General features: G+C 55.2%; 2 protein-coding genes across 5 annotated transcripts in view; one reads left to right on the top strand and one right to left on the bottom strand.

Moving 5' to 3' along the window:
• Positions 1-5,873: 5,873 nt before the first annotated feature.
• C20H16orf92 (chromosome 20 C16orf92 homolog) lies at positions 5,874-7,214 on the top strand. Of its 2 annotated transcripts, none has more exons than XM_010387465.2 (4): positions 5,874-5,938; positions 6,260-6,418; positions 6,533-6,620; positions 6,740-7,214. In XM_010387465.2, exons 1-4 carry the CDS (start codon positions 5,875-5,877, stop codon positions 6,759-6,761), a joined length of 333 nt encoding a protein of 110 aa, XP_010385767.1. In that variant the 5' UTR covers position 5,874; the 3' UTR covers positions 6,762-7,214. The 2 variants fall into 2 exon arrangements, with proteins under 2 accessions (XP_010385767.1, XP_010385759.1); XM_010387457.2 differs by having other exon boundaries at positions 6,180-6,418.
• Positions 6,962-11,373, bottom strand: part of TLCD3B (TLC domain containing 3B) — a 33,111-nt gene continuing 28,699 nt past the window's right edge. For all 3 annotated transcript variants that reach the window (XM_030925669.1, XM_030925668.1, XM_010387477.2), the window contains 3 exons: positions 9,143-9,377; positions 8,259-8,354; positions 6,962-8,002 (listed from right to left, as the gene is read on the bottom strand). In XM_030925669.1, coding sequence (XP_030781529.1) covers positions 7,718-8,002; positions 8,259-8,354; positions 9,143-9,377 — 616 coding nt within the window. In that variant the 3' untranslated portion in view covers positions 6,962-7,717. The remainder of the gene's footprint in view (positions 8,003-8,258; positions 8,355-9,142; positions 9,378-11,373) is intronic.

The raw sequence follows: 11,373 nt of genomic DNA, 5'->3' as shown, positions 1-11,373 counted from the left end.
TGATTGCACCACTGCACTCCAGCCTAGGCAACAGAGTGAAATGCAGTCAAAAAAAAAAAAAAGAAGAAAGAAAGAAAGAAAGAAAGGAAAGAAAGAAAGGAAAGAGAGAGAGAGAGAGAGAGAGAGAGAAGAAAGAAAGAAAGAAAGAAAGAAAGAAAGAAAGAAAGAAAGAAAGAAAGAAAGAAAGAAAGAAAGAAAGAAAAGAACATTAAACCAACAGATATTTTTATTCTTATTTTTTTACAGATGTGATTCTCTGTCACCAAGGTTGGAGTGTAGCAGCACAATCATGGCTCACTTGAACCTTGAACTCCTGGCCTCCAGTGATCCTCCCACCTTGGCTTCCCAAATTGCTGGGATTACAGGCATGAGCCCACAAACCTGGCCTAACAGGTCTCAATTTGGGGCTCATTAGGTGAGAGATAAGGATTCAGGATGATTCTTAGGTTTCTGTGTTGAGCAGACCATCTAGAGGAAAGATGGGACCATCCACTGAGACGAAAAGATGGGAGCAGAGCAGGTCTGGAGTAAGACTCCATTTATGATCCATTGCCTTGGAGATGTATTTGGACATCACAAACAGACATCTCAGAGTCTGGAGCTCCGAGGAGAGGTCTGGGCTAGAAATATACATTTGTGAGTCACTGGCATATAGATGGTATTTAAAGCCACGAGTATGGATGAGATCACCTAAGCAGAGAATATAGATAGCAAGACAAGGCCCCAGGCTGAGTTGGCTGGAGAAGGAGTCCTAAGAATTGGTGAGTGTGGCTCCGGGGCTCTGAGTCAGGGACAGGTGCACCTGCTGGGAGGCAGACAGAATGGAAAGAGAGAGAACCATTTGATTTGACAGATTATGAGCTCTTTCATGGACTTGATCAGAGTGGCTTCAGTGGATCGGTGGGGACAAAGCCAGATTAGAAGAGGTCAAAGAATTGGCCAGGCGCGGTGGCTCACGCCTGTAATCCCAGCACTTTGGGAGGCAGAGGCAGGCAGATCACCTGAGGTCGGGAGTTTGAAACCAGCTTGGCCAACGTGGCGAAACCCCGTCTCTACCAAAAATACAAAAATTAGCTGGGCGTGGTGGTGGGTGCCTATAATCCCAGCTACTCAGGAGGCCGAAGTGGGAGAATCATTTGAACCCGGGAGACAGAGGTTGCGGTGAGCTGAGATCACGCCACTGCACTCTAGCCTGGGTGACTGAATGAGACTCCATCTCAAAAAAAGAAGAGATCGAAGAGTCCATTAAAGGTGAGGGAGTGGAGACAGCAGGTGTAGATAACCCAGAGTTGCCCATCTACTCTAGAATGATGCGCATCTATGAGTTCTCTCCCTTGTCACTCTTGAGGGCAAGGACCATGCCCTGGTGATTTCTGAGCCATAAATGGAGTCCGGCCAGTGCATAGCAGGAGCTCAGCACATTTATGTCATGGATGGATAAATGGATGAATGGATAATGCATTGTTTGGGTCGAAACGGCCTTTTCTGGTAGAGATAGTAGCTGTATGTTTTTGAAGCATTTAAGAAAACAAAAAAAAGTCAACCCCAAAGGCCATAGGCTCTGTGTCCCTTCTCCCAGCTAACCTCAAGGAGCAGTTGCATGTGGTCCTGGGGCACAAGCCCTGGCCCAGCATCAGGAACCAGGTTATTTATTTATTTATTGAGATAGAGTCTCAAGTGTCACCCAGGCTGGAGTGCAGTGGCGTGATCTCGGCTCACTGCAACCTCCACCTACTGGGCTCAAGTGATTCTCCTGCCTTAGAGTCCTGATTAGCTGGGACTATAGGCGCGCATCACCAAGCCTGGCTAATTTTTTTTTTTCTTTCTTTTTTTTTTTTTTGAGATGAAGTTTCACTCTGTCACCCAGGCTGGAGTGCAGTGGTACAATTTAGGCTCACTGCAACCTCTCTCTCCTGGGTTCAAGCAGTTCTCCTGTCTCAGCCTCCCGAGTAACTGGGACTACAGGCGCATGCTACCATGCCTGGCTAATTTTTGTATTTTTAGTAAAGACGGGGTTTCACCATATTGGTCAGTCTGGTCTTGAACTCCTGACCTCAGGTGATCCACCCGCCTTGGCCTCCCAAAGTGCTGGGATTATAGGTGTGAGCCACCACGCCCAGCCTTTTTTTGGATTGTTAGTAGAGACAGGATTTCATCATGTTGGGCAGGCTGGTCTTGAACTCCTGGCCTCAAGTGATCCACCCATCTCGGCCTCCCAAAGTGCTGGGATCATAGGCGTGAGCACCGCGCCTGACCCAAAAACCACGTTACTCAGTCCCTTCTGCCACCTCTCATATGCCCTGCGGCTTTGGATAAATCCCTTCCTCTTTCTTATAAGTGACCTGCGTGGCGGCTCACAACTGTCATCCCAGCATTTTGGGAGGCCAGAGCGGGAGGATCATTTATGCCCAGAAGTTTGAGACCAGCCTGGGCAACATAGCAAGACCCCGTCTCTACAAAGAAAAAAATAAGTAGGCTGGGCACAGTCGCTCATGCCTGTAATCCCAGCACTGTAAGAGACCGCGAAGGGCAGATCACTTGAGGTCAGGAGTTTGAGACCAGACTGGCCAACATGATGAAACCCCGTCTCTACTAAAAAAAACTACAAAAATTAGCCAGGTATGGTGGCACATGCTTTTAATCCCAGCTACTCGGGAGACTGACGCAGGAGAATCGCTTGAACCAAGGAGGCCGAGCTTGCAGTGAGCCAAGATCGCGCCACTGCACTCCAGGATGGCCAACAGAGCGAAACTCCATCTCAAAAAAACAAAACAAAACAAAAAATAAGCAGGTGTGGTGGTGCACGCCCGTCGTGCCAGCTACTTGGGAGGCTGAGGTGAGAGGATCGCTTGAGCCCAGGAGGTCGAGGCTGCACTCCAGCCTGGGTGGCAGACAGAGCAATATCCTGTCTCAAAAAAAAAAAAAAAAAAAAAAAGAAGCCATCAGCGCAGCACATGGGAAGCAGCCTACGTGAGCCAGTCCCATAGATATTGGTTTCCCTCCTTCCCCACCCCTGCCCCGCCGCCCCCTTTTTTTTCTCTCTCTGGGCTTTTTACTTGTTTAGGAACTCGAAGCGGTTCATGGCAAGTACCCCGAGTCCTAGCCCACCTGTTCTCTGCATAGAGTTGCTGCAGAGCACCTCACACGCGCACAGATACACGCCTGGCTTTGGGGGAAGTCGCGACACTGGGTCTGCAGAGTCCGCTGAGCACGCGTCTTCGTCGTGAAACTAAGGAGACCCTGGAGTGTCCTTGGGCTTGGGTGGGATGGAACATGCCCGTGACAGACAGGCCCACCTGCCAATCAGAAGGGAGCTCTCCTTAGCCGATATGGGACCGCAGGAGTGGAAATGGCTGTTGGGAGGTGGCAGAGACGGGAGATGGGGTGGCCACAGGGGAGCTGCCGGCCACAGAAGAGGAAACGGAGGTGCAGGGAGCGGAGTCTGCGAAGGATGCGTGAAGGGCCGAGATGTGCCTCGGAAAGGGCCTAGAGACTTCCTCTGACCAACCCCCGACGGCCATTCCCAGCCATCCGTTTTCCTGCAGCCTCAGATGCAACCTGTGGAAGACGCGGGAGGAAGCCCGGGAGTCCGCCCGGCTACGCCTTCCCTAGGGTGGGAGCGGGGACTCAGGCGCGGACGCTGCTGCCACCTAGTGGGAGAAGCCTGCTACTCCTCTCGGTTCCTAACCCCAGGGTAGTTCCCAGCTGAGCACTGAGGCAGGATCGGGGGAGGATGGGGAGAGCCCTGTGCCCCTTGATCTGCGGACACGATGCGAGGGGGAGCCTCAGAGAGGAACACCAGCCCCCAGGAAGTGTGCATTGCCCACACTACATTTCCCCTCTGGGCCATGATTTCCTCCCGTGTATAAGGGAGGCAAGAGTACCTGATTCTGGGCTGGGCTTGGTGGCTCATGCCTGTAATCCCAACACTTTGGGAGGCCGAAGCGGACGGATCATCTGAGTTCAGGAGTTCAAGACCAGCCCGGCCAACATGGTGAAACCCCATCTCTACTAAAAATACAAAAATTGGCCGGACAGTGGTGGTGCGTGTCTATAATCCCACCATTCAGGAGGCTGAGGCAGGAGAATCGCTTGAACCCAAGAGGCGGAGGTTGCAGTGAGCTGAGATTGTGCCTCTGCCCTCCAGCCTGGCCAACAGAGTGAAACTTCATCTCAAAAAAAAAAAAAAAAAAAAAAAAAAAAAAAAAAAAAAAAAAAAAAAAGGCCGGGCGCAGTGGCTCACGCCTGTAATCTCAGTACTTTGGAAGGTCGAGGCCGGCAGATCACGATGTCAGGAGATTGAGACCATACTGGCTAAGACGGTGAAACGCCATCTCTACTAAAAACACAAAAAAATTAGCGGGGCGTTTTGGTGGGCGCCTGTAGTCTCAGCTACTCCGGAGGCTGAGGCAGGAGAATGGCGTGAACCCGGGAGGCAGAGTTTGCAGTGAGCCGAGATCGTGCCACTGCACTCTAGCCTGGGCGACTGAGCAAGACCCTGTCTCAAAAAAAAAAAAAAAAAAAAAAAAAAGAGTACCTGCCTCTGAGGGTCAGTGCAAGGGTAAATGAACCAATTTGTGCAAGGAACTTGGCCATAAATGGGGTCCAGCCAGCACAGTAATAGGTGTCAAATAAATGCTACCCACTGGGCATGGTGGCTCATGCTTGTAATCCCAGCACTTTGGGAGGCTGAAGCTGGAAGATCATCTGAGGCCAGGAGTTCGACACTAGCCTGGGCAACATAACAAGACCTCATCTCTACAAAAAATGCAAAGATTAGCCAGGCATGGTGGCACATGCTTGTGGTCCCAGCTACTCAGGAGGCTGACTTGGGAGGATCATTTGAGGCCAAGAGTTCCAGGCTGCAGTGATCATACCACTGTACTCCAGCCTGGGTGACAGAGTGAGACCCTGTCTCTGAAAAGACATAAAATAGGCCGGGCACTCTGGGAGGCCGAGGCGAGCAGATCACCTGAGGTGAGTAGTTCGAGACCAGCCTGACCAACATAGTGAAACCCTGGGTGGCTCAAGCCTGTAATCCCAGCACTTTGGGAGGCCGAGATGGGCCGATCACGAGGTCAGGAGATCGAGACCATCCTGGCTAACACGGTGAAACCCTGTCTCTACTTAAAAAAATACAAAAAACTAGCCGGGCGAGGTGGCGGGTGCCTGTAGTCCCAGCTACTCGGAGGCTGAGGCAGGAGAATGGCATAAACCCAGGAGGCGGAGCTTGCAGTGAGCTGAGAACCGGCCACTGAACTCCAGCCCGGGCGACAGAGCGAGACTCCGTCTCAAAAAAAAAAAAAGAAACCCTGTCTCTACTAAAAATACAAAAATTAGCCGGGTGTGGTGGCAGGCAGGCAGCTGTAATCCTAGCTACTCAGGAGGTTGAGGCAGGAGAATCACTTGAACCCGGGAGGCGGAGGCTGTAGTGAGCCAAGATCGCGCCACTGCACTCCTGCCTGGGTGACAGACGGAGACCCTGTCTCCAAAAAAATGAAAATAAATAAAACAAATGCTACCTGTGGTTGATCCAAGGGGTAACTGGAGGTGTGTGGCCCAGTGCCGCCACCCCAAATTGTGCCTGTTGTCTAAACACATCTTCCTTTAGTTCTGGCTTTCAGCAAGATGGCCCTGCCACATCTCTCCTCTTTGTAAACGCTGGGGCTGCCACCATTATGGTTTTATCATCAGCGACATTCCAGAGGATAAAGACTCCCCTGGTCCCAATCTATCCTCTCCTCTCCTCTTCTGATGAGGGTGAGGGATGGGGAAGGGGTCCCAGCTCCTAGCACTTTCTCCCCTCACCCCAGAGCGCCATCAGAACAGCTCTGGGCTGTGACATCACAGAGCCCCCACCTCATGATAGGAGTCATGAAGTTGTGGCCATGGGTGCTGGTGTGGGTGTGGCTGGCTGCAATAGGGGCCATAGACACTGGTGAGAAGCTGTCTTGGGAGCAGCAGGAAGTCAGGCAGCTCTGGGGGCATAAAGGGTGATGCCCACTTAGGGACTGGGAAGCCAACCCTGCACCCTCTCCTTTTCTCTCCACTCTTCTTTCCCATCCTGCTGGTCCCACCCACCCCCCGACAACCATGGGCCTTGTCATGTGCACCCAGCTGACCCTGAGGGAAATCAAGACCCTCCACAGCCTCCACAATGAGGCTGGGTGGTCTCACAGGGTCCCGAGCCAGCTTCAGCCTTCAGAGATAAAGGCAGGGGTCAGCTTGGCTGTTGTCACAGACTTTGCTTGGATCCTAGCACCCAGACCCAAGCGTGCCACGGTGTCAGCCCTGGGGACAGAGTCTCCGCGCTTCTTAGACAGGCCTGACTTCTTTGATTATCCAGACTCGGACCAAGCCAGGCTCCTGGCTGTGGCCCAGTTTATTGGAGAGAAACCCATCATGTTCGTTAACTCAGGTATGAACCAGCTAGAGAAGGGACCTCCCTCCCTGTCAGGGCCTGGAGGAGAGCAGCCCCCGACCCTTCCATTGGGCCATCAGAAGGGAATTAAGGGTCCCGCTTGTCTAGCAGGTTCCAGCCCCGGGCTCTTCCATCACATCCTGATAGGCTTCCTGGTGGTGGTGTTCTTCTTTCTCCTTTTCCAGTTCTGCACCCACATGTAAGGCCTGCCCCCTTCCTCCAACCCCACCCACCACCACCTTCCTTGGGAGCAGCTGAAGATGCCAGTTCTAGTGGGGCAGGGTGTGACCTCTCCCCTCTGATCTCCATGCCCCACAGAAACTTCCAGAAAGGGGCCTAAAGAGCCGGACAGGGGCCCCGGACTCAACCTGAGCACCCACACCCACCTCCTCTCCTGTCGATGAGCAAAAGTTCCCCACTTTTCTCCTCCTGGACTGCCCAGCGAGGAGCTGGGGATCCCGCTCCCTGTGCGTTTCCCACAGCCCAAGTCCCCCACCTCCTCCCTTCCCAGGCCCAAAGAACTTGATGGTGAGGGCCTTAGTGGCGTTCACGCAGATCGTCTTTTATTAGCGGTCTGTAAAGCACCTCCCAGGGTCCCCCGACCCCAGATTGGAGGAAGCCTTGAGAGGTCAGTAGCACCAGGGACATGGCAGGGCCCGAGGGCGCGATGTGCAGCCGATGGTGAGGGACTGGGCGCCCTCGCCTGCCCCCGGGGTTGTCAGCACTGGGAAGGCTTAGGGGTAGCAGTCACCTCTCTCCCTCAACCCAACAGACTAGTTCAAATTTGGGTAAATAAATAAAATAAATAAGATTCCTCAAGCTGGCCCTACCCTGGAGAGGAGCCGTGGTTGCAGCCAGCCACTCGGGAGGCCCGAGGGCCAGCCGGGTTAGTTGGGCGTCCTCTCCTCTCGGGTGATGGGGAGCCCTGGGGGGTGGCAGCAGAGGGGCTGGGATGGCCTTGGCAGAGGCGCCTCCCCACATTCTGACTCCTGGTCCCCTTGAAACCCTGTCGGTCTCCCTCCCCACAAGCCCTCCTGCCCTCAGTGGGTGGGAGGTGATGCTCCCTCCCCTCCTCCAGCGCAGGGGTGTGCAGGAAGGGGGCATAGTAAGGAGAAGAGGTTCCCTCTCTCCCCCAGCTCAGTCCCCGTGGTATGGGGCCTCTTCCCTTTCAGGGTCATCGTCAGTCCTGGGGTTGTCCGGGCAAGAGGACCCTGGCTCCCACACCCAGCCATCAGCCCCAGAGCCCTGTTTCCATGGGGGTGGGGGTGGGGAGGGGGAGGGTCCTGGCCCCCGGCCTCAGTCCTGGGCCTGGCAGGCCGGGGGTGGCCGGGAGCGGGGCCAGAAGAGGCGGCAGGCCCCACGGCAGATGAGGAAGAACCAGTAGAGCTGAGGGGCCAGGAGCAGCGCAGCGCCCAGGTTGACGTGGGCGGGGATGGCCAGGGGCACGGCCAGCAGAGGCAGGCCGGCGTGGCGCCCGTAGGCCCAGTACAGGTAGGGGAAGAGCAGCACCCGGCAGCACAGGAAGCTGAGCAGCATCAGGGCCCCGTTCACCTTGTGCAGCAGCGTGTGCTGCTGCTTGTACTGAGGGGACATGGACACCGTGGCCGCGGCGGCAGGAGGGCTCAGCCCCCCTTGGCCCTCTCCCTGCCTCCCTGCAACCCTAGCAGGCAGCTCCTCCCAGACAAGACACTTTGCCAGGACACAAGCACCAGCTCAAAAGGCAAGGGGTGAGCGGGGGAATGACGAAGGGGCCAGAGCCCTTGGCAGCAACCCTGAAGGTCCCTCCCCTTCCCGTGCCCTCCCCATCGGGCTCCCGCACCCTCCCATGCTCACTCACCTGGATGAGGATCTTGCCAAGGCAGACGAAGGGTGTGCTGACCTCTGCCATCAACATGCAACCCAGAAAGAAGTCTCCCTTCCCCTGTCGCCACACCTGAGCACACAGACAGGAAGGTGAGGAGCTGGGGCTCCCCCTGGGTTCTTAGGCAGCCCCCACCCTTCCTCTTTCCCCTCTGTCACTTTTGGAGATGCTTGACTCTGAATGTCAAAACACCTGGGTGCAGGGCTGGGCACAGTGGTTCACACCTGTAATCCCAGCACTTCGGGAGGCCGAGGTAGGTGGATCATGAGGTGAGGAGTTTGAGACTAGCCTGGCCAACATGGTGAAACCCCGTCTCTACCAAAAATACCAAAAAAATTAGCCAGGCATGTTGGCAGGCACCTGTAATCCCCACTACTGGGGCGGCTGAGGTGGGAGAATCACTTGAACTCAGGAGGCAGAGGTTGCAGTGAGCCGAGATCACACCACTGCACTCCAGCCTGAGCGACACAGAGATACTCCATCTTGGAAAGAGAAAAAAGAGAAAGAACACCTGGGTGCAGGAGCAGGTGCATGACTTGGCTGCATCCCTCTCACAGTCCTGCAGAAAGACTGTGTTCCTTATGTAACAGGTGAGGAAACTGAGGCTCAGAGATGTGCAACCACAGATCCAAAGTGCTGCAGCCGGGCATTGTCCAGCCCGGGGCCAGGCTGCCCCCACACCCTGGTGCCCCTGGGCTGGTGCTCAGTGAACCCTGCCTGTCCACAGCTTTCCCTGGAAACGTGCTGGGTCTACTTGGCTGCCAGTACCCAGACCCAGGGCTTCCCAGGTTCCTGCCAGCACCAGTGGGACCAAGGAGCAGGCCACCCACACCCCGCCCTCCCAGCTCCCTGGGACTCACCACTGAGAGCGGGAAGCACACCAGCACCATGGCGGCATGGTGGAGCACCATGAGGAACTCCTTGTGCAGGTAGCCACGTGCTATGGCCCACGTGCTGCCCGGGGCTCTGGCCACTCCGTCATCCCCTCCATGCCCTTTGACCTGGTGCTTGTGCCAGTGACAGAGAAACATGGCGTAGATGTCGTAGATGAAGTAGGGCACAGCAAACTGCGTGTAGGCAGAGGACAGCCAGTGTCTGTTGGGCAGAGAGACAGGAGGGGGAAGGGGTGGGTGGGTGTAGGGAGCAAGGAGGAAAAGGGACACCAGTGAGCGAGGGCAGATCTCAGGGGTTGGCACGGCAGCCCTGGACAGCAGTGGAGTCTCGGGTACAGATGAGGGGTCCAGAGGGTAGAGGGTGAGAAACTTGCCCGAGCTCACGCAGTCACGCAGCTAGTAAGCGATGGTGCTGGCATTCAAACCTGTGGCCTCAGAACCCACCCATGTTCTTCTCTCTCTGCAGTACAGTGGGGAGAAAAGAAAAGAACAGAAGATGCCCACAGACCAAAAGGCACAGATAGAGTGCCAAAATAAGCCCAGGCCAGGCAAGTGGGACCTTCCTTACCATGGTTATTTGTCCTAACCTTACCATGAAGTTAGGACCAGCAACAGCTGAATGGGTGAGAGTGCTGGAGAGACAGGTCACAGGGGTGGACCCCCATTCCTGCCTGCTGAGGCAGGCGCTCTTCCAAACTTCCCATGCATGCACTTATTTACCCCTCCCAAAACCCTGTAAAAGGTAGGTGTGGCCATAACCCCCACCGTACAGGTGAGGAAGTGAGTCACAGACGGGCTAGGTAACCTGGCCAAGGAAGGGACATGGGCAGTGGCTCCACAGCCCTCACTGTCATCCCCACTGTCCCCAGAAGATCCAAGAGGCATCAAAGACAGGCCCTGTTGGCAAGTGAGGGGTCTTGTCAGCGCTGTTCGCCCTGCCCCAAAGTGACCCCATCTCTTTTCTGTTTTGTGTTGTTTCTCAGGGACAGCCAAGCGTTAAGGGGAAAATGCAGAACAAAAGGAGCCAAGGACAGAGAAAGTTCCATGTACTTGGAGAGTAAACAAAAATAAGAAATGGATGAATAGACAAGACAGCATTTTTCTTCTGGAGTCAGCACATTGGCAGTTTCTCTTAAATCCTATAGTCCCGAGACTGGTCTGGGGTGGGGGCAGAAGGTCCTCGCCCCACACGGAGGAGGAGGGATGAAAGCAGAGTCAGCCAGAAGTTATCACTAAACATAAGGCATGTGGAGAGAGCTGTGGAGAAGTTGGGGCTGAGGCCTCTGAGGTTGGGGAGCCTGAGGCAGGCAGCCTGTGAGTGGAGCCAGCCCATTCTTCAGCAGGGACGGTACCAGGGAAAAGGGAACCTGAGACTGTGATGCAGTGGTGTGGAGCTGCGGCCCAGAGGCAGGGAAAGATGAGAGGGGAGGAGCAGCTGCAGAGAATGCGAGGCAAGAACACAGGGAGAAAAGGTCCAAGTGGCCTGGAGGAGTCAGGGAAGGAAGCTGCTCACAATGCAGGCCCAGCAGAGGTGATGGGAGATGGGGCCTGCTGGCTGGTGCAGGAGACCAGGAGGGGCCACCAGGCCCTGGGCTGTCATGTGAGGTGTTAAATCCCATCCGCACCCTCTTGGCAATTAGGTGCTCAGAAGTAGGAACAGCTGCTGCCCTGGATTAACCCGGATCCTCCCCACCTACCTGAGGATTAAAGCAGGGAGGAAGGACAGGAACAGACACAGGGGGCCTGGGGAGCAGAGGGGGTGCAGAAGCCAAAAGGTGACCTCTGCATGTGAAGGCTGGGGAGGAAGTGCTGGATCCCAGGCTCAGCTTGGAGAAGGGGTGGGGAGGGGCAGGCCGAGGCCAAGAAGCAGCCAAGTCCCTGGGCAGGGTGTGAAGAAAGAGTTAAGCCAAGAACTGTCCTCTGCAGCTGCCACTTAACTCAATTCCTCTCGATGAAGCCCTTCCAGGAAGGGCCGCTGCCTCACCACAGAAGAGGCAACTCATCTTCGGAAAAAGAGGAGGCGAACAGAAACAGGGCACCCCCCGTCAGGGGCGTCCAGAGAATGTCCCCTGGGACTCAGGGACTGCCACAGACGGGAAATGGCACTGAAAGCTACGAAGGGGGTGTTGTGGGCACCTCCGAGGCAACTTGCCATGGGCCACCCATGAGTCACCTAGGGCAGTCGTCAGCACCACGGA

This window comes from Rhinopithecus roxellana, chromosome 20, assembly GCF_007565055.1.
Source record: "Rhinopithecus roxellana isolate Shanxi Qingling chromosome 20, ASM756505v1, whole genome shotgun sequence".
Taxonomy (NCBI): domain Eukaryota; kingdom Metazoa; phylum Chordata; class Mammalia; order Primates; family Cercopithecidae; genus Rhinopithecus; species Rhinopithecus roxellana.
This window is presented reverse-complemented; position numbering and strand designations above follow the sequence as displayed.

What these genes read in the sequence shown, in the direction of transcription:
- C20H16orf92 (XM_010387457.2), top strand. Translation starts at nt 5,889, where the DNA reads ATGGGTGCTGGTGTGGGTGTGGCTGGCTGCAATAGGGGCCATAGACAC. An exon ending in CATCATGTTCGTTAACTCAG is followed by an intron (nt 6,419 to 6,532) that starts GTATGAACCAGC and finishes CTTGTCTAGCAG; the next exon opens with GTTCCAGCCCCGGGCTCTTC. An exon ending in TTCCAGTTCTGCACCCACAT is followed by an intron (nt 6,621 to 6,739) that starts GTAAGGCCTGCC and finishes CATGCCCCACAG; the next exon opens with AAACTTCCAGAAAGGGGCCT.